Here is a 24687-nt window from a genome sequence, read left to right as displayed (position 1 = left end):
GGCCACTGCTTCCTCTTTGACCCTTTGTCATCATAGATTGGTTTGTGATGGTTTCACATGTGTATAATTTTTATGCTCTTTGTGGTGGTGTAAATGCTACAGGTTCCCTTTGCTCTATTTCCCGTAGTGTCGGCAGGGAGCAGCAGCAAAGCCAGCTCCCTTCCAGGAAGCCTGCAGCGCTCACGCAGTGATATTGATGTGAATGCTGCCGCTGGTGCGAAGGCACATCACGCCGCTGGACAGGCCGCACGGAGTGGGCGACTCGGGACGGGTGCCCTGAATCCAGGTTCCTATGCATCACTGGGTAAGGCAGCTGATAATGGGAAGTTGTACAATGTTTTCTCAGTGAAGTCAGGATGATAGTGACATCTTAATCATTTCTATTTCATTTTTACTGGTTAAGGATACTCCATATGTTTTAAAATGATCCCATTCTTAAGACATAGGTTCTGAGATACCTAAGCTGTCTTGTTTTCCTCCTAATTATCTTAATCAGAGGGGCAATTCTTGATTTAATGATTTAACAGTTCTGCACTACCACCACATCCAATCACAGGTTATTGAGGGAGTTTGGGGAGGGCACTGGTCTTATATCCATCTTCTCTGGTCTCTTCTTCCTACTTCATGAAGGACTAGGCAAAGGTGTTAACAAAGATGTAACAAAGTCAGCAGGGGGTTGATAAATGATTTTAATTTTCATAAAACTTCTCTGTATCAAAACGACCTGCTAGGAATACAGTGTTATTTCAATATATTAAAATCAATATAATATACCATATTAGAATAAAGGACAAAAATTATATGGTTATTGCAGTAATGCAGAAAAAGGCATTTGATAAAATGCAACACCCTTTCATGATAAAAATATTCAATGTACTAGGAATGGAAGGGAACTTTCAGAACCTGATAAAGCACACCTATGAAAAGTCCACAGCCAGCATACTTCATGGTGAAAGGCTGGATGCTTTCCCCCCAGGATCAGGAACAAGATACCCTTGTCCTTCATAACAGCATTGCCATGGAGGTGGTAGCCAGGTCAGGCAAGAAAAAGAAATGAAAGGGTTTCCAGATTGGAAGAGAAGTTAAAACTACACCATTTGCAGAAAATATTTGTCTTACATATAGAAAATCCTAAGGAATCCACAAAAAAAAAACCTTATCAGAGCTCATTAATGAGTTCAGCAATGTTGCAGAATACAAGATCAATATATAAAAATTAGTTGTATTTCTAAATGCTAACAAAGAACAATCCAAAAGTGAAAGTAAAACAATTTCAATTACAATAGCATCAAAAAGAATAAAACACTTAGAAATTAATACAACAAAAGAAGTGTAAGACTTCTGTAGGAAAAACCACTCCTGTGTTTCTCCTTGACTCTCACACTCGAAACACTGCTGACATCAGATGTGTGGGTTTTCTACACCAAGCAGTTCTCCTACACCAGCTGGGTGTCCTACAGTTCAATTGTGACACTAGCTGGAGTTAGCACAGACCTCCCAGGTTAAGGGCTCAATCCTAGAAGACTTTCTGCCCTCCCACTTCAGACATTACTTCAAGTCCAGGTTGTCATCTATGCTTCTGACCAACTGGCTGCACATCAGAGGTTCTCATGAGCCCCTCCTTGGGTTCAATAATAATTTGCTAGAGCAGCTCTCAGAACCTGGGAAAATGGTCTATTTACTGGATTACTGAGTTATTACAAAGGATGTTAAGGGATATGAATGAACAGCCAGATAAAAAGATATGTGGACTGAGTCCAGACGGGTCCCGAGCATAAGAGCTTCTGACTCCATGGAATTCAAGTGCACATGCATGTGTCCACCAACCCAGAAACTCATGAATCTTGCACTTTTAGGATTTGTATGGAGGCTTTATCACATAGGCATGATTGATCATTAACGTAATCTCCAGCCCCTCTGCCCTTACCAGGGGCTGAAAATTCCAAGCTTCTAAATATGACTTCATTTTTCTAGTGACCAGCCCCCATCCTGAAACTGTTCAGGAGCCCACTAGGAATCAACTCATTAGAAACAAAAGATAATCCTATCACCCAGAAAATTCCAAGGGATTTAGGAGCTATGTCAGTAACAGGATCAAAGATCAAATATTAGAATTTGTAGTGTTCTTGTAAATTACAAGTCTTAGGAGCGCTATGTCACGAAACAGGGGCAGAGACGTGTGTGTGTGCATATATATATATATATATTTTGTTTTGTTTTTTTATATCACACTTGTACAGTATTAACTAAAACACATTGTTAAATGAAATTAAAGATCCAAATAAATGGGAAGACTTCAAGGTTCTTTAAAGACTTAATACTGTTAAGGTGGCAAATTGACCTGTAAATTGAATGCTCTCCCTATCCTAAACCCAGCTACCTATTTATAGAAATTGACAAGCTTATCATAAAATCCATATGAAAATGCAAGGGATCCATAATGGATGAAAATCTTGAAAAGAACAACATTAGTGGACTTATACTTCCCAATTTCAAAACTTACTTCAAAGCACCAGTAATCAAGTCTGTGTGGTATTGGCATGTGGATAGACATATAGACCAGTATAATAGAATTAAGAGACCAGAAACAAACCCATATACTTATGGTCCATTGGTTTTCAACAAGCGTGCCAAGACTATTCAGTGGGGAAAGAACTCTTTTCAATAAATGGTATGGAACAACTCAGTAGCCACATGCCAAGGAGTGAATTCAGACCTCTACCACATACCATATCCAAAAAATTAACTCAAAATGGATCAAACTCTAATATAAGAGCTATAAATATAAAATTCTTCAAAGAAAACATAGTTGTAAGTCTTTGTGACCTTGTGTTAGGCAGTGTTTTCTTAGATAAACTACACCAAACACACAAGCAACCAAAGAAAAGATAGTATATTGGACTTCATCAGAATTAGTTTTATGCTTCAAAGGGCATCATCAAGAAAGTGAAAAGATTACACAGAATGAGAGAAAACTTTTACAAATCACATATATTATTAAGGACTTATACCCCAAACATAAAGAATTCTTACAACTCAGTAAAAAAAGATAATGCTATTTAAAAATGGACAAAGGGTTTGAACAGACATTTCTCTAAAGACAGTATACAAATTACCAATAAACACATGAAAAGATGTTCACCATCATTAGTTGTTAGGAAGTGCAGATCAAAAGCACAATGAAATTCTACTTCACATCCACTAGGATGGGTATTACCAAAAATATAGACAGTAACAAATGCTGGTGAGGATGTGGAGGAATTGGAACCTTCATACTCTGCTGGTGGGAATGTAAAATGGTGGAGCTGCTATTGAACAGTCTGGCAGTTTCTCAAAAAAATTAAACATAGAGTAAAATGTCTTAATGTGAACATTTTATGTGATCTAGAAGCTCCACTCTCAGCTGTATATCCAAGACGAATGAAACATATGTTCTCATAAAAACATATACATGAATGCTCATAATAACATTATTCATAATAGCCAAAAAGTGGAAACAACCCAAATATCCATTACCTGGTGAATGGTTGAACAGGTTCATCCATACAATGGACTGGAATATCATTCAGCCCAAAAAAGCAGCACATTTCATAAAAATGAAGTACTCATCCATGTTGCAAGGTAGGTGGACCTTGGAAACATTGCAAAGTCAAAAACAACCAACCACATATTGTATATTCCATTTATATGAAATGCCTAGAATAGGTGAATCCACAGAAACAAAGTAAATTAGTAGTTGCCAAGGGCTGGGAATTGGGAATAGGAAATGACTGATTCCTGATGGGCACAGGACTTTTTCTGAGGGTGATGAAAATGTTCTGAAATTAGATATTGATGAGAGTTGTACAACCTGTGAATATATTAAAAACTGAATTGTGTACTATAAAAAGGTGAATTTTATGGCACGTGAACTGTATCTTAATTTTAAGTGGGGTGAAAAAAGGAAAACAAGTAAATAAAACCGATTTATCCTGAGTCTTAAAAACAATATATTTAATATCTATTTATTACCAGAAAAAAATATTGTATTTGAAATGTTTTAAAATGTGAACTAGAAAACCAATTTGCAGCATTTTGTTTTTTCATAAGAAGGCCTGTAATAGCACCAGGAGATTGGCTTAATTTCTTTTGGTTTAAATTGCATATCTGCAAGGAATGGTATCCCTCTATCCTCTTTTCTTTTCCTGGCCCAAGTTCACACTAAAGAACTACTTGCCTATGGCTTTTTCCAGGGTTTAAACATTGGATTTTCTCATTCTCTCTATTTCAATTACTTTTTCCCTCCCTCTCCCCCTCCCTCCCTTCCTTCCTTCCTCCTATCTTTTCCCCTCCCCCTCTCTGCTTTCTTACACGCGAGGAACTCTGTTTTCTTCTGCTTTGAGCCTTGCTTATCATGGCTGAACATTTATGGATCAGAGGGAGTATTCACTTGTTTTTTAGCAAATACTTAATGAGCACTTAAGTTTTTGCAAGGCTCTCTGCTAGGTGCTGGAGACCCAAGAGATGTAAGCCTCTAGACTAAAAGAGTTTCTCAGCCTAATGGTAGGTTGCTAATGGACAAGCAGCTAAAGGTTTGTTGCATTTTATGCATTTTGAGTTTGAAGTTCCTGTGAGACATCAAACTGGAGGTGTTCAGGAGTCATAGTAATAGAGAAAGAGGTACATATAGTGGCTGTGAGATACAGAGGTATAGAACTCAGCAGAGAGCTCTATGCTTGAGGTTAGATTCGGAAGTCATTAGAGAATGCTCTTTCTATAAGTTTTCAATATTAAACTCAGTACAGTCCTTAAAGTGGTTGCCACCGGGGTTTTTCCTCCACTTAAGTGCTGAGTCATTTGGCAGTAGAGATCTCATGAGTGTTTTAAAGTTTGCCCTTTAAAACTTTGTGCTGAAGAGGAAACTTGGTATAGTGGGAGATAAGAATTTGTGTTAAGGAAACCTTGATATATGTATGCATATTTATGAGTATTTGTTCTCAACAGCTGAGTTTGTGGAATTGCTTAGGTGGAAAAGAAAATAATGGATTCAGTGGTGTCATGTGGACAAAAGTCAGATTTCATTTGAGGGAGAAGTTGGACAGAGAATCTGTATAAATTATTCTTAATGCTTGATAGTCAAGAAAAGAACATTTGTAAGAATCATCTAGTTAAGAGGTAGTGAACTTTTTACTTTTTAAGATTAGAAGAGTTCAATATGTTTAAATACTAAGATGGTAGAGTCAGTAGACATGGAAAACCTTAAAAATGTAGATTGAGAGGAGATAATTCATGACCAAAGTTCCTGTGAAAGGCATGAGGAATAGGATGTATAGCACATAGCTGGTGAGTTAGCCTTTGATGTGGGAGGGTCATCAACTTCACTGATGTAGAAGGGAAGGAAATGAAGAAAGGTGTAGATTGAGCTATATATTTGGAAGTAGAAAGAATTAAGAGAGTGTCATCAAGAAAGTTGTGACTTCCTGCCTAAGGAGCCAGAGTCAGGATCGTGCACCAGAGAGGCACCTTGAGATCTGGAATAGCCATTGAGAGAGAGGAAGCAGGATACTCTTCTGGGCTTCCTACAACTAGCCACACATTTGGGTGCTTGTTAGAAGGACTCACGGGAATCAGAAGCAGCTGTACTTGTAACTGAGGCTTATTATAGCAGAAGGACCCACAGCAGGATCAGCAAGGGAAAAGGATTCATCAGGTGGTCTGGAGGAGTCTAGGCACAGGCCTTCAAAGTTCTCCCTCCCAGAAGCTAGGATAAGGGGCTAAACAACATGCTCCTTCCTCCAGCAATAAAATGCAGAAACATGTGCAGTATACCCAGGAAAGCTCCCTAAAGTCTCAGTCCAGAGCAAGCGTGGAAAGGAGGAGTTATGTAGACACCGCCACACAACCAGCCATAGTTACAGAATTCTACATTCCCAAAAAGAAAGCAGGTGTTCATTTGGTATAGTAGAGTTCAGTAACCCTCCCAGCACACAAAATAATGTTATCATTGAGGAGCATCCAAAACTAAGGCCAGCCAAGGGCCAACCCCACAGAAGTAGGCCCTTCTTAAGAATAGCATCAAGCCTGGTATGTTAATACTTGCCTGCACATCCCTGAGGGCCAAACCTGATAATTATCCCCATTTCTAGTAGCACCAGTGAGCATGATTTTGTGATTTTGTAGTTTTCTGTGTTGAGGCATCTCAAGTGGTGAAGTAGAGAAATCGAATTCTTAGGTATATCCAGATTTGAGGTTTAATAGGGACTGAAACTTCTAAGAAAGGGTGGAATTTAGCAAAACAACAAGGCAGTAAACAGAGGATAAAGATGAGAAAGCAAAAGAGTAGAATTTGGGTTTATACCGTGGCTGTAAGGGAAAAGCCAGGCAAGAAGACTGATGAGGATCCCAGCTGCTCAAAGCAGAGGGTTTGCTTGATGATGACGAGGGTCCAGGCTTGGAACATGGGCTTCATGAACCTCTCTAGGCTGGTGAAAATCACACTCATTATTGCTTTTTGTTTGTTTTGTCTCTTTACCTCACATGGGAACCTCAAGTTTAATCTCCTGGTATGTGTTAATTAAAAGCAAGCTTCATATATATATATATATATATGTCTGTGCTATGAATTATGCCTTCTTAAAAATAATATTTTCTAGGGATTATAAAATAATTTTTTTCTAACATACTAAGTTTTTCTCTGTTCTTTGCTTGCTCTTTCATCAAAGAGGATACATCTGACAAGATGGATGGTAAGAACTTTTTCTAATTCTGCTCCTGAAGATTTTTATGGCTCTTAGATTCTATAGAATATCTTTGTTCCTTCTCTTAATTTCTAAAAATAGATTACTTATTTAGCGGTAATCTTAATGTGAAAATGGGTACATAATTCTCTGAATTTTGGGTTAGGCATATCCACTTTTGGGTTTTGCAGTCTACTCAAATACTACGTCACTGTTAGTTGTAAGTTAAATAGGTTATCTTAAATTTTTTTACTTGCATTCTTAGAAATATTTTTGATTTCTTAAGTCTTTTTCTGAAATATTCAATTCAGAAGAATGGAAAGGAATCTTATTACCGATTTGATTCAACTCCTTACTCACTCTGCTACAGAGAGAGAAATTTTACAGATTCATATTGTTATTTTTTAAAATAAAATTCAGGTTACAGGTGCTGTCTTTTTGAGAGTGAGTTTTAAATTAACATCTAATCAAAACTGAACTCTTAAGTTTTTAGGCTTTGCCTTTTAAATTTCAAACAAAATTCAAATTCTTGTTTATCTGTAGTTGCTTGGTTCAATATGATGATTTTTTTTTTTTTTCTTGAGAGGGCATCTCTCATTTATTGATCAAATGGTTGTTAACAACAATAAAATTCTGTATAGGGGAGTCAATGCTCAATGCACAATCATTAATCCATTTCAAGCCTAATTCTCGTCAGTCTCCAATCTTCTGAAGCATAACGAACAAGTTCTTACATGGTGAACAAGTTCTTACATAGTGAATAAGATCTTACATGGTGAACAGTACAAGGGCAGTCATCACAGAAACTTTCGGTTTTGAATGATGGTTTTTTTTTTATCTGTATGGTGTTTTTTGTCTGATACCAGGCAGCTTATTATCTACATTTTCCCTTCCCTTCATCATATACCATAATGGTGTATAGGAGCTTGAGCTTTTTTTAAGGACTTGAAAGAAGATGTTGAATCTGTAAATCATAGTATGATAGCTAGGAAAAATGGAGAACTATTTTTCTGTCATTTATTATATAAACTCTGAAATTGGTCTATCTTCCATTCTGACAGAATGGGAGATTTATTTAACCTTGGTTTGGGTACATGACTGATACTTATATTAGTTTCTGTGTTCCTCTGTATGTTTAATGTGCTTCATAAATTTAAAAAGTATTGAATGAAAGGAAAGCCCACCTAGAGATAGTTCCTATATTTTAAACCCTTCGATAATCACTTCTAACCCTGAGATTCTGAATTCTTGAAAAACAAATTATTCTCACTTTCCAGATCAAAATACTTTGTTATTTGGGTCAGAAACATCAGCCTGTTGGAGAAATCACCTGTTACATGTGTTACTCTCACTGATATGTATACACACAGAGAAACATTATGCTCTTTAGTAGTAGTGAGTTGTGGTATGTCTACTTGATCATTTTTGCTAGTTTTCATTGACATCTTAGGAAGCACATGTAAGCACTGAGGAAGTAACTGACGGGTCAATAGTCTTTGTAATGCTTTAATGAAAGTACTGGGTTCATGAGGCCTATGTCATGGATTTCATTCTCGTGTTTGTAATCAGCTTTGCTAGTTCTTTCATAGACTACCTTTTGAAAATCCTACTTTGGAAAGACATATAAAAATCTTCATTTTTAAGAGAGAAATGTCAGAGTTGCATCTTTTTTTTTTTAAAGGTATCATTGAGGTTTCACATGAAAAACAATGTGGTTAGTACATTCACCCATATTAGCGAGTCCCCCCTGATACCCCATTGCAGTCACTGTCCATCAGTGTAGCAAGAAGAGTTGCATCTTTCTTCACCATTTCAAATTTTAAGTATGAAATAGAGCAGTTAAAAGTATTACAGAATTTTGCCATTTTCAGTTATTTAGTTTTACCTTTTTTGCATTGTGAGTCATTAGGTTATTTCAATGTTTTTTCTCAAAATGAACCTCTTAAAAATTAATGTAAGGCTATCAGTCTAGAAGACATTTTTTGTTTTCATCCTTTCATTCTAGTCTTGGGTGGGAGGCATGAGGTAGATCTTAATATCAGCATTTGCAGAATTTGTTGAAATGTTATTGTTTTATTTTTCTTATTTAGGAACAGCATCTGAAGATGGTAAGAATTATACATTTTGTTAGTAACACAAATACCTTTACATTAATATTTTCATGAGTAGGTATTAAGTATTTAAAACTAAAATAGGCTAATTTCTTTGCAAATATATGTAATTTGCCAGTAGTGGTAGCCTCTATATTTTATGTTTGGTTGCATTATATATGTAGGTTTTCTTTTTTTTTTTTCATTCTTTGTACTGGAGTTTTGCTTTTATCTCGGATTATCTCATTCTGGAAAAATATAATTGCTTAACACTAATAAAATCTAGTATAAAGTTAGTACATAGTTTTTTTTTCAGTAGTTTAATTAATGCTTTTGTTCTTTAATTTATGCCAATCCATTTATACTTTGGGGGAAGTATGTGCCATTGCTTTATGATTGGAGTTTAAATATCATCAGTATTTTAATGCATTTATTTAGTCAGCTTTTAAAAAAATGTATCTTTGATTTTGAATCAGTGACTGGAGAATTGCATATATGATTTGAATTTGGGATTACAAAAAACTTAATACTTTCTTTTGCTGAGCCAGTGTATGTTAAAATAAAATTATTTCTTTTTAATTTGTAAAAAGGAAACAAATTCAATTTTTATGTTTATATTACCTTATTTGTATTTATCCTGACTTACTAAACCTCTCATTCGAAACACATTTTTTTTTTCTTCTAAGTTTTAAATGGATGACATTTTCTTGTGATATGAAGCCAAGAAGATTTAACATTTTTTTGGTCTGATATTTACTCTGATACATTTGAAATATTTTTGTATTTCAACTTTTATTGGCGTGCTCTATAAAATGGTTTCTGATACTATGGCATTGTAATTCAGAATGGTGGTATCTAAATCTTTACATTATCCTAATTTCTTTGTCATTTTGGAAAAATTCTCCATTTCAAAAATAATAATTCTGTCTTTCTGTTTTACTTCTTAGTTAGGAGAACATTGTGTCCTACTCTAAACAAACTCTAAAAGGGTGAAGTAAAAGGCCTGAACTATGGGCTTACTAGGGGCCTTGAAGTTGATAAACTGCTTTTGGACTCTACCAACAATAATTCTGGTTTTGCTTCTGTTTTATTCCTAGTTCTTAATCACTCTCTTTATCTTCCCTTATTTCTTAATTTTGTAGTTTCTCCTTACACTTCAATATATTTTTTAATTAATGAATTCATATATAGGCTTTTTAAAGGCTTGGCAGTATATTAAGATTGCCCTGCAAGTTGTGCCTTTTAACTAAAAGGGATTATGAATGCTTCTTTATGGTTCTGTTTGGTATTGGTTCCAATTTGATAGTGGTTGAGGCTGTTGCTTGAGAACATCAAAGTACCTGCTACGAATATATTTTTGTTTTTACTAATGACAGTTTACTTAAACACTTTGATATGCACTTTCTCCTTCTCCTTTGGTTCAAGAGCCTTAGAAATCTATGCTTGTGACTTGGTTTCATGGAGGGGATAAGGCAGTGTTGGAGGAGAAGGGAGTGCATCTGGGAGGTGAAGAAGGAAATGTGTCAAGAAAAGTGCCAGTTTGTATGTGATAGGTATTTCCTCAAGCCATTTTAGAAAAGAAATTGGTTGAGGGAAGAGAATAGTAAACATGTCCATGTACATCTGTAGTAATCTGATATTTACAGAGGACAAAAAGATGAGACAGTTTCCCTGGTATTTTCTCTAGTCAAAAGGATTGTTTGGGCTATTGTTTCTAAGATTAGGCATACGTTTAAAATCATAGGCTGGATTTGAGAGTAAATTAAATTTCATGGAAACTGGAATTTTGGAATTAGAACTACTAATTAAGAAACAAGTGGTATGCCCACAGTGATAATCGTAGCTCTGCATCACTGGACTAATAATGACAAACAAAGAATTGAAGTCTTTCAGTTTGACTTTATTCTTACCTTTGAAGGAAACGCAGCTTATGGTGCAACATGGAAACAACTGTGTTTTGTTTTGTTTTTATTTTAAGAGAAATACCACTGTAAGTGGTGGTTACATTGTTACAGAATTCAATCAGACTTGACAGGCTCACCCAATTAGAAAATTATAGTGAGGCTTTTTCCCCACATTACTAAGTATTATTACTGAAAAATGTCTTTTTTAATTATGTAAATAATTTTATTCCTTAGGCCGGGTGAGAGCAAAGCTTTCTGCACCACTGGCTGGCATGGGAAATTCCAAGGCAGATTCTAGAGGAAGAAGCCGAACGAAAATGGTGTCTCAGTCACAGCGTACGTATTGCCCATCAGTTTGCCTGTATTTGTGATATGTTAGGATAAGTGTGTTGCTTGTATGTTACTGTATTAGGAGATTACCAGTGGATAAAGACAAAGCTAATTTCAAAAAAGACAAGCCACATACTGAGTTCTTGTTCTGTACTTTAGGTTCATCATCACCTGACAAAAATGAAGGTATTTTTTTTTTCAATGTTTTGGGTCAGTTGTGCATGTTTTGGAATTTTTTTGAGTGGGTGTTGTCTTGTCTTTGGTGTGTTATTAGGGCTGCATCATTGATATCTGCCACTTAGAAAGAAAAACTTCATCTGCTGTACAAACTTTTGCATGGAGATATTTTAAATAGGACACATCTCCTAGCATTAAGGTTTTCACAGTCTACTCAGAAACTTGCAAATATGGAAAATTATGCATTTTAGAGGCAAAATAATTATCATATGTTAGCACCAAATCCAGTAGCATCTAGCTAGTGCCATTCTAGAACAGATAAGTGGTATCTTTGTACTCTCCCCAAAGTCTCTTAGAATGTGATTAGCATATGGGCAGGTATGTACTCATACATAGTGAGGAAACAAACTGAAATGGCCAGTTCTTTTGTGTTCCTTGTTACATTTTAGGTTATATTTTTGCTGTTTCTTTGGGAACTGAGTTATTCCTAAGCACAGTCATTAAAAAGCACGGTTCTGAGGTCTAGGTAAAATGAATGATCCATTTTGACGTGTTCCAGAATAGTAATGCATACATTAGTGGTATTATTAATTTAAAAGAGTTTATTCCCATTCCTTCTTTATCAAAAGGTTTTTGTTAGCACTTATCTCTAAAAACAGGAGTTTTGCCTAGAAAACTAATTCTGAGGTTATTCTATATTTTAGCTATTTTGAAAAGAAATAGATTTAATTATCTTCCACTGTTGTTTAGGTGAATTTATCAAGATGCCCTGTATGTCTTTTTTTTTAACTTGAATCTTAAATTCTTGAATCTTGCAATCAGAGAAAAGAGCTGGGCTTAGAGGAGACCAGAGTGGTGATTACACAAGTACTGCCTACCAGATTCTCCTCTTCTCCTCTTCTCCTCTTCCCAAAGTAAAAAAAATGTCCAGGCAAAGTAATAATGGGGCACTCAGCAAGAGTCTTGAAACTAAGCAGAAACCACACAGTAAAATTGGTTTGCAAACTGAAGATTATTTACATAAAAGAAAAATGATAGGTACCTGTGAGTAAGGGCTCTTCTCCCAACCAAATGAGGAATAAATTATACCACATTCTTCCCTAATCTTACGTATTTTCAGAGTAATTTTTCAAAGTAACTTAATCTTTAGCAGGGTAGCATCGTAGTTTAGAGCTTTTCCACTCCAAGTGTCGTGCCCAGACCAGCATCACATCACCTGGGAGCTAGTTAAAAGTACACAGTCTCATGCCACCACATCTCTTCTGAATTCAGTCTTTACGAGGTCACCAAGTGATCTGCTGTACAGTAAAGTCTGAGAAGCAGTGATTTAGACCATGGACTCTGGAGCCATATTGCCCAGATTTTCATCAGGGCTCTTCCAGGTTATGTAAAGGTGCTGTGCTGTATTTCTGAATGCTCATCTGTAAAATGAAGGGGATAATCTCATAGGGTTGTTGTGAGAATTCAGTGATGTGGTATATTTAATACACTAAGGCAGTGCCTGGGCCCAGAGTACTAGCTGATGACATGATCCTCATTATTATTCTTACCCTGATGTCAACTGAATTTCATACTCCTGTTGTATACTTCTGTGCCTTGTTATTCTTGTGGCCTTCAGGAAGAAAAGAAATAAATAATGGGGCAGCGAGGAAATTTGAAGCATAAAGAAAAGGTAGTGACCAGATACTGTCCATATCCAGTATCTCAAGGATAAAACTCAGTTTTATGTGAGATGTTTTACTTAACTCCTCTTCTGAAGTAATGCAAAGACTAAACTCATGGCAAAGCTTCAAAGTGCTTTGTGTACGTCTTTTGATCTATATTATTAAGGACCTCCCTTTCAGGTATATTTAACTGCTGATCCCTTCAGTAAAATACAGAGTAATTTTTTACATTTGGCTTTTCACTTTGAAACTCAATTCGCAACACTTCAAGGCCTCTCCTATATGGTGAGGACATAATGATAGGCTTTTTAGAACTACTAGGATTTTAAGATCAGAAGACTTTGTCACAATACAGTCACTTAGGTTTTAAATCATATTAGGGTTTTGTCTGTTGCTTGCTTATTTGTTTGAAGAAGGATATTGTGGCCCTATGTAATTTAATGCAAGTTTCTTTTCAACATTGCACAGAAATATTGTTGTGATCTCCATCTTTGTTGTAAAGTAATTCATCAGGGTTTGCATGTTCTTTCTATATCTTTATATCACCGTTTAGAAAAAAGAAAATCTCTTGGGTCAAAGCTGGTGTGTTCTGGTAGCTGACCAAAATAAATAAAAGCAGACCCAGTGGAGGGACTTCCAGATTTACATTTATGTAAGGATTGTGTCTTTTTGTGTTGTGGGCAGTGACTGGTTATGTACAAACGATTGTACAGCCTGTCAGAAACTTTGTCTCCCTTCCCTGCTACCCCATTTGTTTTTTCTCTGTGCATCTAAAGAAAGAAAATTTGTAGCTCTTTCATGTAATTTTTCATAAACTATAAGATTTTGTAGTTCTTCCTTATCTGTAGTTTTAAATTAAATGTTTAAATATAAAAACTTAAACATTTAATTATTTAGATGTTAGACGATCAGACGAAAAGCTAAAGAATTTACATTTACTTTTGCAACTTCATTTCATCTGCTTTGTACATGAGTGTCTGATTTCAGTTTGTCAGCTGTAAAAACTATTAAATGTACTGCTTTTGTTATAGGCATCTATGGTTTTAGGGTTTTTTTAAAGTTTGCCTTTTTGCTTTAGGGTTTTTTTATTTTTCTAAGAACTGACTAAAGCGTTCTTATTTCCATCTGCCATCCATTTTAAATCTGCTCCTTCCCTCTTCATGGATTATAACCCTTACCCTAATTCTGCCTTTACACTTGTTCAGGATCACAATCTGCTAATACCATTGGTGGTAAGAATCTATAGACTTTATGTGTGCATCTGTTGTTCGATCACCTATTTTCATGATCAGGAATGGGTTCTATTCAGCAGAAATTCTTAACATACAATATTCCATCATTTTGTGATTATACTGGGGCAAAAATTGCCATTTATTATTTTTCTTTGACCTGTCTTTATTTTATTACCAAAACCGTGGATTTTAAAAATTGTCCAAGTTGATACCTTAGCAATGCCTTGAAAATATATCATAAAAATTTTAAATGGTAGTTTGAAAACTTTAGGTAGCACAAGAAAAATTAGGTATCCAATTGCAACTTTTGCAGATTATTAATTTTCTAGTGTACTGTTCTCTAGGTACATTATGTTCTTTTTCATCAACTCTGTGGTTTTCTTGAAAGAAATAATTAACCTTGGTAGTTCTTTGCTTGGGAAAGAGCCTTGGTATTTTCTTTTAAGTATAAATAATTCCAAAATGAATCATAAGTACTGGAATTATCACACTGTTTGTGGAGGGTTGGGAGGCTTTGGAGAAGAGAGAATACTAATTATAGCAAATGAATACTGCTGAATTTATTTCCTGGGAGAGGGCATGAATGAACTTTATAGAGTGAGCTTGAATAATTTTAATTAATTCAATTATTTTAGAATAGGCAGAGTGGTTACTCTGCTTCTATAATGCATGTTTCCTCTCTGCTGAATAGACCCATATTTCAAGGATTCTCCAGTCTCCTACCAACACTTCTACCCCCTAAATTTATATTACTTTTAATAAAATACCATATTGTATGTGTTCAGTTTCTTGTTTGTACTTTTTATATTGTTGCAAGTGTTCTCATAAAATATTCCATCAGCTTATCTTGCATTGTGAGTTTGTGGCATGTTGGGTGTTTGGATGTTTTGGTGTGTATGTCTAGTTTAGACAATGCATGGAGAAAATAGGTGCCTTGTGAGTATCCTTAAGGTTGTAACTGAAAGAAACCTGATTTGAAGATTCTTCACCTGAAGCATCATGAAACAATTCAAATGAACCATCATTTTAAAGTAGACTTGAATAATTTCCTGCAGTAATTTAAAATTCCTTCTACTCAAAGAGTAAGTTGCTAATTTCATCGGAAACACTGCTCTTGTTTTACAATATTGCTGTAACCAGTGGAAGATAAGTTTCACTTTGTGTTCTAAAGTTTAGCAACTAAGCATGAGTTTAAATTGTACTCAGTAAGACCTTGCCAAGAAAACCATAGCCGGGGTCTTGAACCCATGGACCACATCCAGCCTACCCACATACATGTATTATTTGGTCTACACAACATGATAAAAATCAGGAAATTTCGAGGCTTTCATTTTTTTAAATCCTAAAACCTAGCCAGTATTACCTCAAGACAGAACTGGTTGGAACTAAAAAGTCTGCACCTCCTGCCTTACACTCAGCACCTCTTCCTCACTGACATCCCCTCCATATCTCCATTGGCATTTGAGTCTTTAACCTTTGCTCTGTGGAAATAAAGCATGATTGGATAAGATTATACATGATGAGCAGTGACTGCCTTATGGTTAGGGGAAGGGGTGGTCAGCAAAGGGGAAAAGCTGCTTTCATGGAAATTTAAATGCAAGTTTAACTTTTCTATAATGCTACCATTCAGAATCTAGAGTCAGATTTTATCTTGGAGTTATCTAGTCTGCTTTCCCCTTCAATGCAGACATAAAATGTTCTGATTGGCAAAGAGCTCATCCCCTTAAAAGTTAACCCAAGTTAACTGCAATTCTAGTTAAACCAAGTTTCTTCATTTTTTTTAACCTTTACTCTAATATCTGAAATTTGTCGAGCTTCCTCTCTCTGTCTCCCTGACCATGTATCTTCTGCCTTCCCAGCCTGAAAATTACTCATTTGGAAAGGGTCTGATTTCTTTGATATTTGCCTGGTAGTCCTGTTTGCCCTCAGTACTTCTGCATCTACATCCCAGACTGTGGCCACCCAAGATCCCTTTGCTGGCTGTTTGAAGACATATAACAAAAGGCAACTTTCTTTTCAGCTGGCCCAGTTTTGTAAACATTTAAAATTTAATTTAAAAAATTTTTTTAATATACATAGTAGCAAGATAGATAACTTTGTTATACCCACTCAGAGGCATCTCAGCAAACAATCTTTTAACATGAAGCAAATTTTATTATTATATTCTTAAAAGACTTTTTAACTTTTTTCCTTTTAAATGCATAGCTTTAATATATAATTTTTTAATAGATAGCTTTAGCCATGTGAAATGTTTTATCACGTTGTATCTTTGGAAATCTTTTATGCTATTTGTTTTCTGAAAATCGTAATGGTGTTGTCCATATTAAATATAACATCTTATACTCCCCAAAACTGAAGTCCATTTTACACGAATTACCACTCAGTCCTAGGGTATATAGTATACCTTTTATTTCTTGGCTATAATTATGTGTAAATCTTCCTCAGTACATTTCCTTTGAACTTGCTGTACTATCACAGTTTTCACAGATGTATTTTTCCAGTCTGTATCCTTTCAACAAGTTCTCTTGGAGTTCTCATCTTAACATGTTTATGTGTGTTTGGTGTTCAGCTGGCAGCCGGTCTGGGTCTCCAGGAAGAGTTCTGACTACAACAGCCCTCTCCACTGTGAGCTCTGGTGTTCAGAGAGTTCTGGTCAATTCAGCCTCAGCACAGAAGAAAAGCAAGATACCCCGGAGCCAGGGCTGTAGCAGAGAAGCTAGTCCCTCAAGGCTCTCAGTGGGTAAGATACTTCTCTGTGAGTCTTGGGGCCTTTCCTCTTTTGTATTTCAGCTTTGGTAGCCCTGAAGACTTGGATTCGCACTTACAAGGTAAAAGAAAACTTAAAATTCAAAGAGAATTGAAGTATAGATTCTAAACTAAATTAAGTATCTTATCTTGAAAGTATAATGTATATTTTAAATCTTTCTTATTTTGCAGCCTTTTTATTTTGGTACAATATTGTTTTACCCTTCTAATCTCTTACAGACTAAAGGAATGTGTTCAAGAAATTAAACTTTTCCTGGTAATGCTCCAAGAGTAATTTCTTCTCAGCCTTAGAAAAATTAAAGTTACTGATCAGTTTTTAAAAAAGAAGAAGAAAACCAAAGTATTGAAAGTCCAAATTCTATCTTGTTTCCTCTCTTTGCATTCTGCTATCACTCTCCTGTTAGCCCGAAGCAGCCGTATTCCTCGACCAAGTGTGAGCCAGGGGTGCAGCCGGGAGGCCAGTCGGGAGAGCAGCAGGGACACAAGTCCAGTCCGCTCTTTCCAGCCCCTCGGTGAGTGTGCGGGCAGGTGTGGAGTGCCGTGCTTTCCCCTTGTGTTAGACCATTGGATGACCTTAGCATACCCCGGACTTCAGCATTCATCAGCTCTTTGACTCTGTCTCTTCTCTGTCTTCCTAAGGAAAGAGTCAGAAGGAAATTGGGAAATTCCTTTGACATTTGTCTTAAATGAGCAAGGTAGACATTGTATCGATAAATTGCCTTCATAATCAAATAAATATCATACAGATTTAAAGTATAAAATATTAATTCAAGATTTTTCTTAACAAATAACCCTTAAAAATTTAAAGATAATATTTAAATATTTACTATCAAGTATAATATAGACTGTTTCATTTGGAAGGCAGCTTTACTCACCACTATACCACCAACACACACTGGACTATTAGTTTCATAAAATAAATACTTCCATCCTTTTCAGCAGAAATGCTATTTCTACTTTACTTAATTTTTAACTTAGGTTGCTAGAAAGAGTGCTACAAAATAGTCTGTGAACTAGTTATTAAAATGAGAGTGATTAACATTTTATAGTATTTTACTATAGTTTAATAGTAATTTTACTACAGTGTAATTTAACAGTAACTTATCATGTATTAGCTCATGCCATGCTACTTCTGTATAACCTTTCTGTCCCTTATTATAGACATTGTACTCTAACCTCATTTATAATACTGTATTTACCTCAGTTATAAAATTATTAAATTTGTTTTAAACTCTTAAATATTTTAGAATAATTGGAAAGGCAGAATTTTTTCACAATGAAAATCTTTAGAATTTATGCATGGTCATTCAGCATTTTAATTAGTACTTTGTTTTTGTGTACATACCTACAGCCATCTCAGATTTTTCTTTTAATTCCATAAAATGTAGGTTTGCTGTAATACTTTGTGACACTTAAGTAGAACACACTTCTACATGTTGTCTATTGGAATGATTATTTCCTTCAATAGACATGTTGGCATAGAATTTCTAGAGATTCATTTCTTACTCTCTGGGCCATTTGGCTCAAATATATCACTAGGTCCTGCACTGACCTGGAAAACTCCACTGAGCAAGGGATACAGACGGGAATATCCTCAGTCCTTCCTTGTGTTCTAGTCCCAGGTGCCAAAGAGTTTCCCTTTCTGTCCTTAGCCAGAAATATTTTTAATTCATATACAATAGTCTTAGTAGAATTGTCTATGTATGTCCTTATGTGCACACATACATATATAAAGATACACATATGTACAGAGTATATTCTCATATATATATATGTTTAAAAAATGAAATGATAACCACCTGGTACCTTGAAGAGTTGAAGGAAGTAGAGTGGGTGTATGGTAGGGTAAATGCACATGTCTTAGGGTCAGATGGCCTGGGGTCCTACCCCAGCTCTGGTAATTCTCTATACCGGAGTTTCCTTGCCTGTCACAGTGGCATAATAAAGCGTGTACTTCCTGGGATTGTTTTGAAGATGCCGTGAGAGAATATGTGGGGAATTCCTCAGCAGTGCTTGGCCTGCAGTGAGCCTGCGGTTGTCATGTTCTTCCTCACAGCCACCACTGTTTGTCTACCTCTTCCCCTGAAGCTCTGGTTGCTTTCCCAGAAGTAGTTTCATTACATTTCAGTGGCAAGGGCCTTACACATTTTAATGGTGTAACATCTGCATTTGTATGATGCTAATATTGCAGAATTAGAAGATGTGCCGATGAAGAAGAAACCAAAAGGTGATTCTGTACCTTTGAAACCTGTACAATGGTCAGAGATTAGAGAGCATTTATAACAACTACTAATTACTTAAAAATAAACATTGTTTATATGCCTGTTTTTAAATAGGCATGTTATCTAGCCATTAATTTTCTAGATTCTTCTCAAAGCCTCCATTTGATCATTTAAATCACTTGAATTTTATTATTAAAAGAAGATTCTCCTGATTCCAGTAAGACATCCTACTTGGTGATTAAACCTTTTAAACATACAGTTTCAGAAGTATTTGTTTTTTATAGCCCTTTTATCTACCTGTGGATAGTGTATAGTCAGGACAGCATATGAGCTCCGTGTTCACACAGGGGTGAGGAGCAGCATTCCCAGAGATCAGGTTGCCTCCCCATTTCCATTTGCTGCTGTGTTTGCCTTACTTTATTTGATGGATCCTTTTGTTGCCTCTGACTTGAATATTGCCATTCAGCAGATGAATTGAATCCCTTAGCTCAGCATGCATTCAGTTATAGCAAAAGGCCCTAAAAGCATCAGAAATGAATCAAGAGTTAAGCAAAGGTGCATGTCTCTGGACTTGCACCCATTGTTTCCATTTATTTCTAGAACCAAGAGTCAAAAAAACGCTTATTTTAGTATAAACACATGGTGCCTCCTGCCTGTTAGGTTCAGCCATGTGTAACTATTGATTCTGTAGAGTCTCTAAAAATTTTCATCGATTAGACATTTCTCTACTGTTTGAACCCTTTGTCACCATTGTAGAAGTTACTTTAGTTGGGTAAAATTAAAGCCATGTATTTGTTTTACTAACAATATTAACCACTTTCAGGATATAATTAATTACTTTGTGCAGCACTCTCTGTTTAATCCTCAATCTTTCTGATCATTTTTGTGTTCTTGAAGGTCCTGTAGCAAAGGAAAGAGTGATTCATGTAATAAAAATACTTCAGCTACTCTAATTATCTGAAGATGAGTAACTTTTAAAATAAGAGTAATATATTTCATAAAACATTGAAGTGAAATTTCCCTGGCTTATTTGTTTCTATGTATGTAAGAAAAATACTGACTTTATAGTGTTATGAAAATCAGGATTTTAAAATCTAAGATTTTAAATATGTGGTGACATTGTCACGTATTTCTAGGTCTTTTTATTAAATTATTAATATTGCTTTGGTGTTTAAGTATACTTTGATATTTCAGTAATCTTCTATTGAATGCTGAACTTAAATTCTATGGACCATTTGGAAAATGTTTATGTTAATATAAGTGAGGTATGTTATCTTCTGAACAATGTGGAGAGGGCACATGTACTGTTTTAGAGCAGAGGCCTTAGAACAAACTACAGATCTGAGGTGTATCACATGAAGTGCAGTTTTGATTAAATTAATTGACCTCCCTGTCTGCTGTAGTTTACCCTCATATAAAATGTAATAGCAGTAACTGCCTTACTGGGTTCAAGATTAGGGAAAAGGTTATTATTGGTTTCCAGTTACCATAGTGGTTTTTTTTTTTTAACTACAGTGTTCATTTTTTTTGTTCCATGCTTGTACTTTTGACATTTCCTTCCATTTGAATACTTGCTTTTTTTTGTCTCCTGTGGGCTATGTCTGTCCCCTAAGGTGTAAGAACTTCTGTGTGTCAAGGAAGATGTTGCAATGCTTATGTTCAGTTGCCCTATTTGGCAATATTATGTTTCCTAATGATTAATAGTAATACCAGTGTAATTAACTCTCCTTGCCTGACTATAGTGCTGCCACTATTCCTTGTTTCTGTGGTAATAGATGAGGTTTGTATGGTCCTGTTATTCCAGCCTCCAGACACCATTCCAGATCTACTGGTGCCCTCTACGCCCCCGATGTGTATGGGGCCTCAGGTGAAGGATGAGTACATTTTCACTATCGTCTACGCATTCATTTCAGATTTTTTGTCCTGTTCAGTTTCTGTTGAGTAATATTCATGTTCTAAAATTGATTTGGTTTTATTTAAACCTAATTTGTTAGAGAATAAATCATTTGTGTGTTTTTTTTTTTTCCCCCAAACAACTTTTTTTTCCCTTCAGCTACCTTATTTGAGCATTTTCCCACTGGCAGATGGACATTTTTTTTTTTGTATAACTTACGTCATTTTTAAACATAGAATTGTTTTATGTTCACAGTTATGTACTTCATCTTTGTACGTATGTTTAAAAAAAAAAAAACCAAAATGGTGGATGAAGTGTTTTAATTGTAAGTCATGTTATAGAAAGTAGTTGGGTGGGAAAGAATCCATATGTGGTTTGTCTTTACATACCTCAGAATGTTGGGCACATAGTAGCTTAACAGATAACAAATGCTATCTATGTCTTAGTTATAGAATGAAATCATCCTATCTTGAAGGAGAAGAGATAATAACTGGAGGTTTTTTCCCTTACAAATTCCTGGTGTGGCTTCATTGGGCTCCCTAATCATTGCTGGTTTGAGAATTATCTTTGCTCAGGGCTAATATGCTGGTGAAATTTGCCTGACGGATAGAGCTGGATTTATTACAGGGCTATAGACTTGCAAGCCCTTAATCAGCCAGCCATAACTTTCTTTTATCATCTGGTCATAAATATATTGTAGCTACTATTCTTTAAATTTACTGTCCACACATTGTCAGTAACTTTAATGGCCTTTACCCTTTTATTCGACCAAAAACTTAATATACAGAATATGCAGTATTGCTTTTAAAATGCTTTGCCCCATTGGTTTTTTTTTTTTCTCCCCTTAAGGGTCTTGAATTTTGCGACATAACACTGTTAAACCTATGACTCTCTCAAAGTTGTTTTCCTCCTTCTGATGAACTAGGTCCAGGATATGGGATCAGCCAGTCGAGCCGACTGTCATCCTCTGTCAGTGCCATGCGAGTCCTTAACACAGGTTCTGATGTGGAGGAGGCGGTAGCAGATGCCTTGGTACTCTTCCCCATTTCCTTATCATTGTAGATGTTCTGGTGATAAAACTAATGTTTGAGCAAGCCAGTCCACCAGTGTGGGGAAGGAGATGGGAAACTCTTGAGGATTAAATCTAGAAAGACTAAATGTGGGAAATGTGAAAAACAAAACAGTGTGATAAACTCTTGAAGTTTATTAATTAGTCAGGATTTTAAGCCAGGGCCAGTAATAATAGATGGGATGTCAGAATATAAGTACTGATGTCATTAATATGACGATGGATTTTACACACTGTAGTACACTGAGAGTAAGGGCAGATAGATTAGTATATAAACCAGTACACTACAAGCATATGATTTCAAGACTAACTTGACCTTAAGTAGTCAAAGAATGTTTTAGTTTGGAGTAGGATTTTGTTTTGTCTTAATTGCTTGCATTTTCTGAGCTGATAGAAAGTACAGCTTCAACACAAATTATAATGAAGGTATCTTCCTGGCTCTGTATGCCTGACACATTAAACAGATCCATGATAGTTTGTCAGAAGAGTGCTATACATATATCATGACTGTTTTTCTCACTCAAATTATGAAGAAAGTATAATTTTAAACAATGTATATAATTAGTTTTTGCCAATTGAATCCCAAGTCAGTGCAGTACACCTCCTCTTTCACATTATATTAATCCCGTGTTTGAGCACCATTTTACTTAGTTTCTTACCCAGAACTTACAAAAGGCTTCCTTTGTTTTGAAATTTAAAATTACATTACACATTTTTAAACTGTATGTCACATCTTAACCAGTGTTGATATGATACAGTTTTTGCCGCATATTTGAAAGTAAAGTTTTAAAAAATACTTGTTGGTTAAAGCAGTACACATGTGTAGTTGTGTTCTAACAGTCTGTATGTGCTAAATTTTTCCCCTTACCTCAGCCATTTGATTATCTTTTTATAAATTAATATAACTAGCTTGGAACAATGTTCTCTTGGTCATAAGACACATTGGTCACATCTTGTTCTGATATTAAATCAGTCAGGTTTTTTAAATTACAATTTCTCATCAATGTATATCTCATATAATGTTTCTTAGTTTCTTTTTAAATGGGTGGTTTACCAGTTAAAGTCTGCTCACTTAAATTTTAAGAATTTAATGGGTTATTCTTGAATTAATACTTATAATACTAAGGTGTTTGTTTTAATTATATGAGGAATATTAACCACCAGGGCTAAATGCAAAATCCCCAAAATTTGATTCTCTTTCCATTATTTGCATAGCATAGATATTCCGGTTACAACTATCACTTTTTAGGAAAAGACTTCCTGACCCTTAGGCCTAATTTGAACTGATGGAAAATCACAGAAATAAAATTAACTTTGGAAGCAACAAAAGGATCCAAATAGGAAGACTTGAGTTTCTTTGGAAAAACTGGTTATGGGAGTATTTTTTGTAACTTAAATATATCTCTTTGGACTAAAGGATATTGGCAAGATTAAAGATATGGTCTGCTAATAAGCAGTTCTTATGTATCCATATATTAAAAAAACAATGTTTTTATTATGGGCATTGTTAATGCCTACTTCACTGTGCTGTTTAGCAAAATGTTCTTCATTATTTTCAATTTTTCTCTTTAAAAATTTACTGCTCTCAGCTCTTAGGAGACATACGGACTAAGGTATAGACATTGCTATTTTCTGACATCTTATTATACCGTAACTTTTTTCTTTGCTTCATCAGTTTAACAGATGATAGTCTTCTATAAAATATTCAAGCCCTTAGATGTGTATCTGTTTTGCTATACATGTGATTGTCAGTAGGGAAATATTACTTGAATAGAGTGTTCTCTTGGGGTTCTTATCCTTTAAGCCTGACTACTTCATACAAATGAGATGACATCATAACAAAACTGATCCTGGAGCCCAACAGGAAATATTATATTGTTGCTGTTCTAAATGAAGTTGGTGTTTCTAAATCAGTATGAGGTATTTAGTGTGGAAATGTCATTATAAAACTATTTTGAATTAAGTTCAAATTATATTTCTTTTAGATTTTAGAGTTTGGAGAATGTATAGCCACCAGTAACTCATTTGAATCATTGTGTTTAAGATGTTTCATAGAAATGTCTTCACCACTCACCAGCCTAAATTCAAATATATGTAAAGATTTGTTTCCAATTCTTCCAAGGAAATCTCAAATAAGCTATTTACTCTCATTTCATTTTTAATATGCAAGGTATAATTAGCAGTTACATATATTAAATAATAAGCTTTAGATGTAAAGATATCAAAGGAATCAAAATTTGCTTTCTCATTTATTGAAATAGACAGTATAGACACATTGGGAAAACATGGAGGACCTCAGGGTGCTCACCTCCTAAAAATAATAATAAGCAAAGCAGGTTCTTGTCATTCTTTGTCAGTATTTTGTAGGAGACATGAGGCTTAGGCACAGGGAAGAAAGTGCTCAGAGAAGCAATAGTGGGAGTAAAAGCAGGATAAAGGAAGGAAGAGGTAGAGAAGCAAAAATAGAGCTTCACAGGGAGACGTGTTTTTTCTGATCCATTGTCGATTTTCTGATCCATTCTCTCCTTTGAAAAATTAACATTTTCTTACCAACTCAGATTTCCAATATAATTTGTGTTCATTTATACTGTAATAGTTCTTGGTTTTCCATGAAAAGGAGAAA

The 24687-nt window shown here is 35.3% G+C and overlaps 1 protein-coding gene across 44 annotated transcripts in view; it reads left to right on the top strand.

The window, feature by feature from the left end:
- Positions 1-24687, top strand: part of CLASP2 (cytoplasmic linker associated protein 2) — a 205343-nt gene that overhangs the window by 120242 nt on the left and 60414 nt on the right. For 8 of the 44 annotated variants that reach the window (XR_012125822.1, XM_073223506.1, XM_037008660.2 and 5 more), the window contains 11 exons: positions 128-304; positions 6702-6725; positions 8807-8824; positions 10945-11046; positions 11200-11226; positions 14087-14113; positions 16683-16853; positions 17284-17391; positions 20906-20968; positions 21921-22027; positions 23654-23677. Coding sequence is in view for 43 of the 44 variants with exons in the window: in XM_073223506.1 (XP_073079607.1) it covers positions 128-304; positions 6702-6725; positions 8807-8824; positions 10945-11046; positions 11200-11226; positions 14087-14113; positions 16683-16853; positions 17284-17391; positions 20906-20968; positions 21921-22027; positions 23654-23677 (848 nt within the window). In the remaining variant the exon portion in view is untranslated. The remainder of the gene's footprint in view (positions 1-127; positions 305-6701; positions 6726-8806; positions 8825-10944; positions 11047-11199; positions 11227-14086; positions 14114-16682; positions 16854-17283; positions 17392-20905; positions 20969-21920; positions 22028-23653; positions 23678-24687) is intronic. The other 36 variants (XM_037008675.2, XM_073223511.1, XM_073223530.1 and 33 more) reach the window with 16 other exon arrangements.

This window comes from Manis javanica, chromosome 15, assembly GCF_040802235.1.
Source record: "Manis javanica isolate MJ-LG chromosome 15, MJ_LKY, whole genome shotgun sequence".
Classification (NCBI taxonomy): domain Eukaryota; kingdom Metazoa; phylum Chordata; class Mammalia; order Pholidota; family Manidae; genus Manis; species Manis javanica.
Note: the sequence above shows the minus strand (reverse complement) of the source record. Positions and strands in the feature narration are given on the sequence as shown.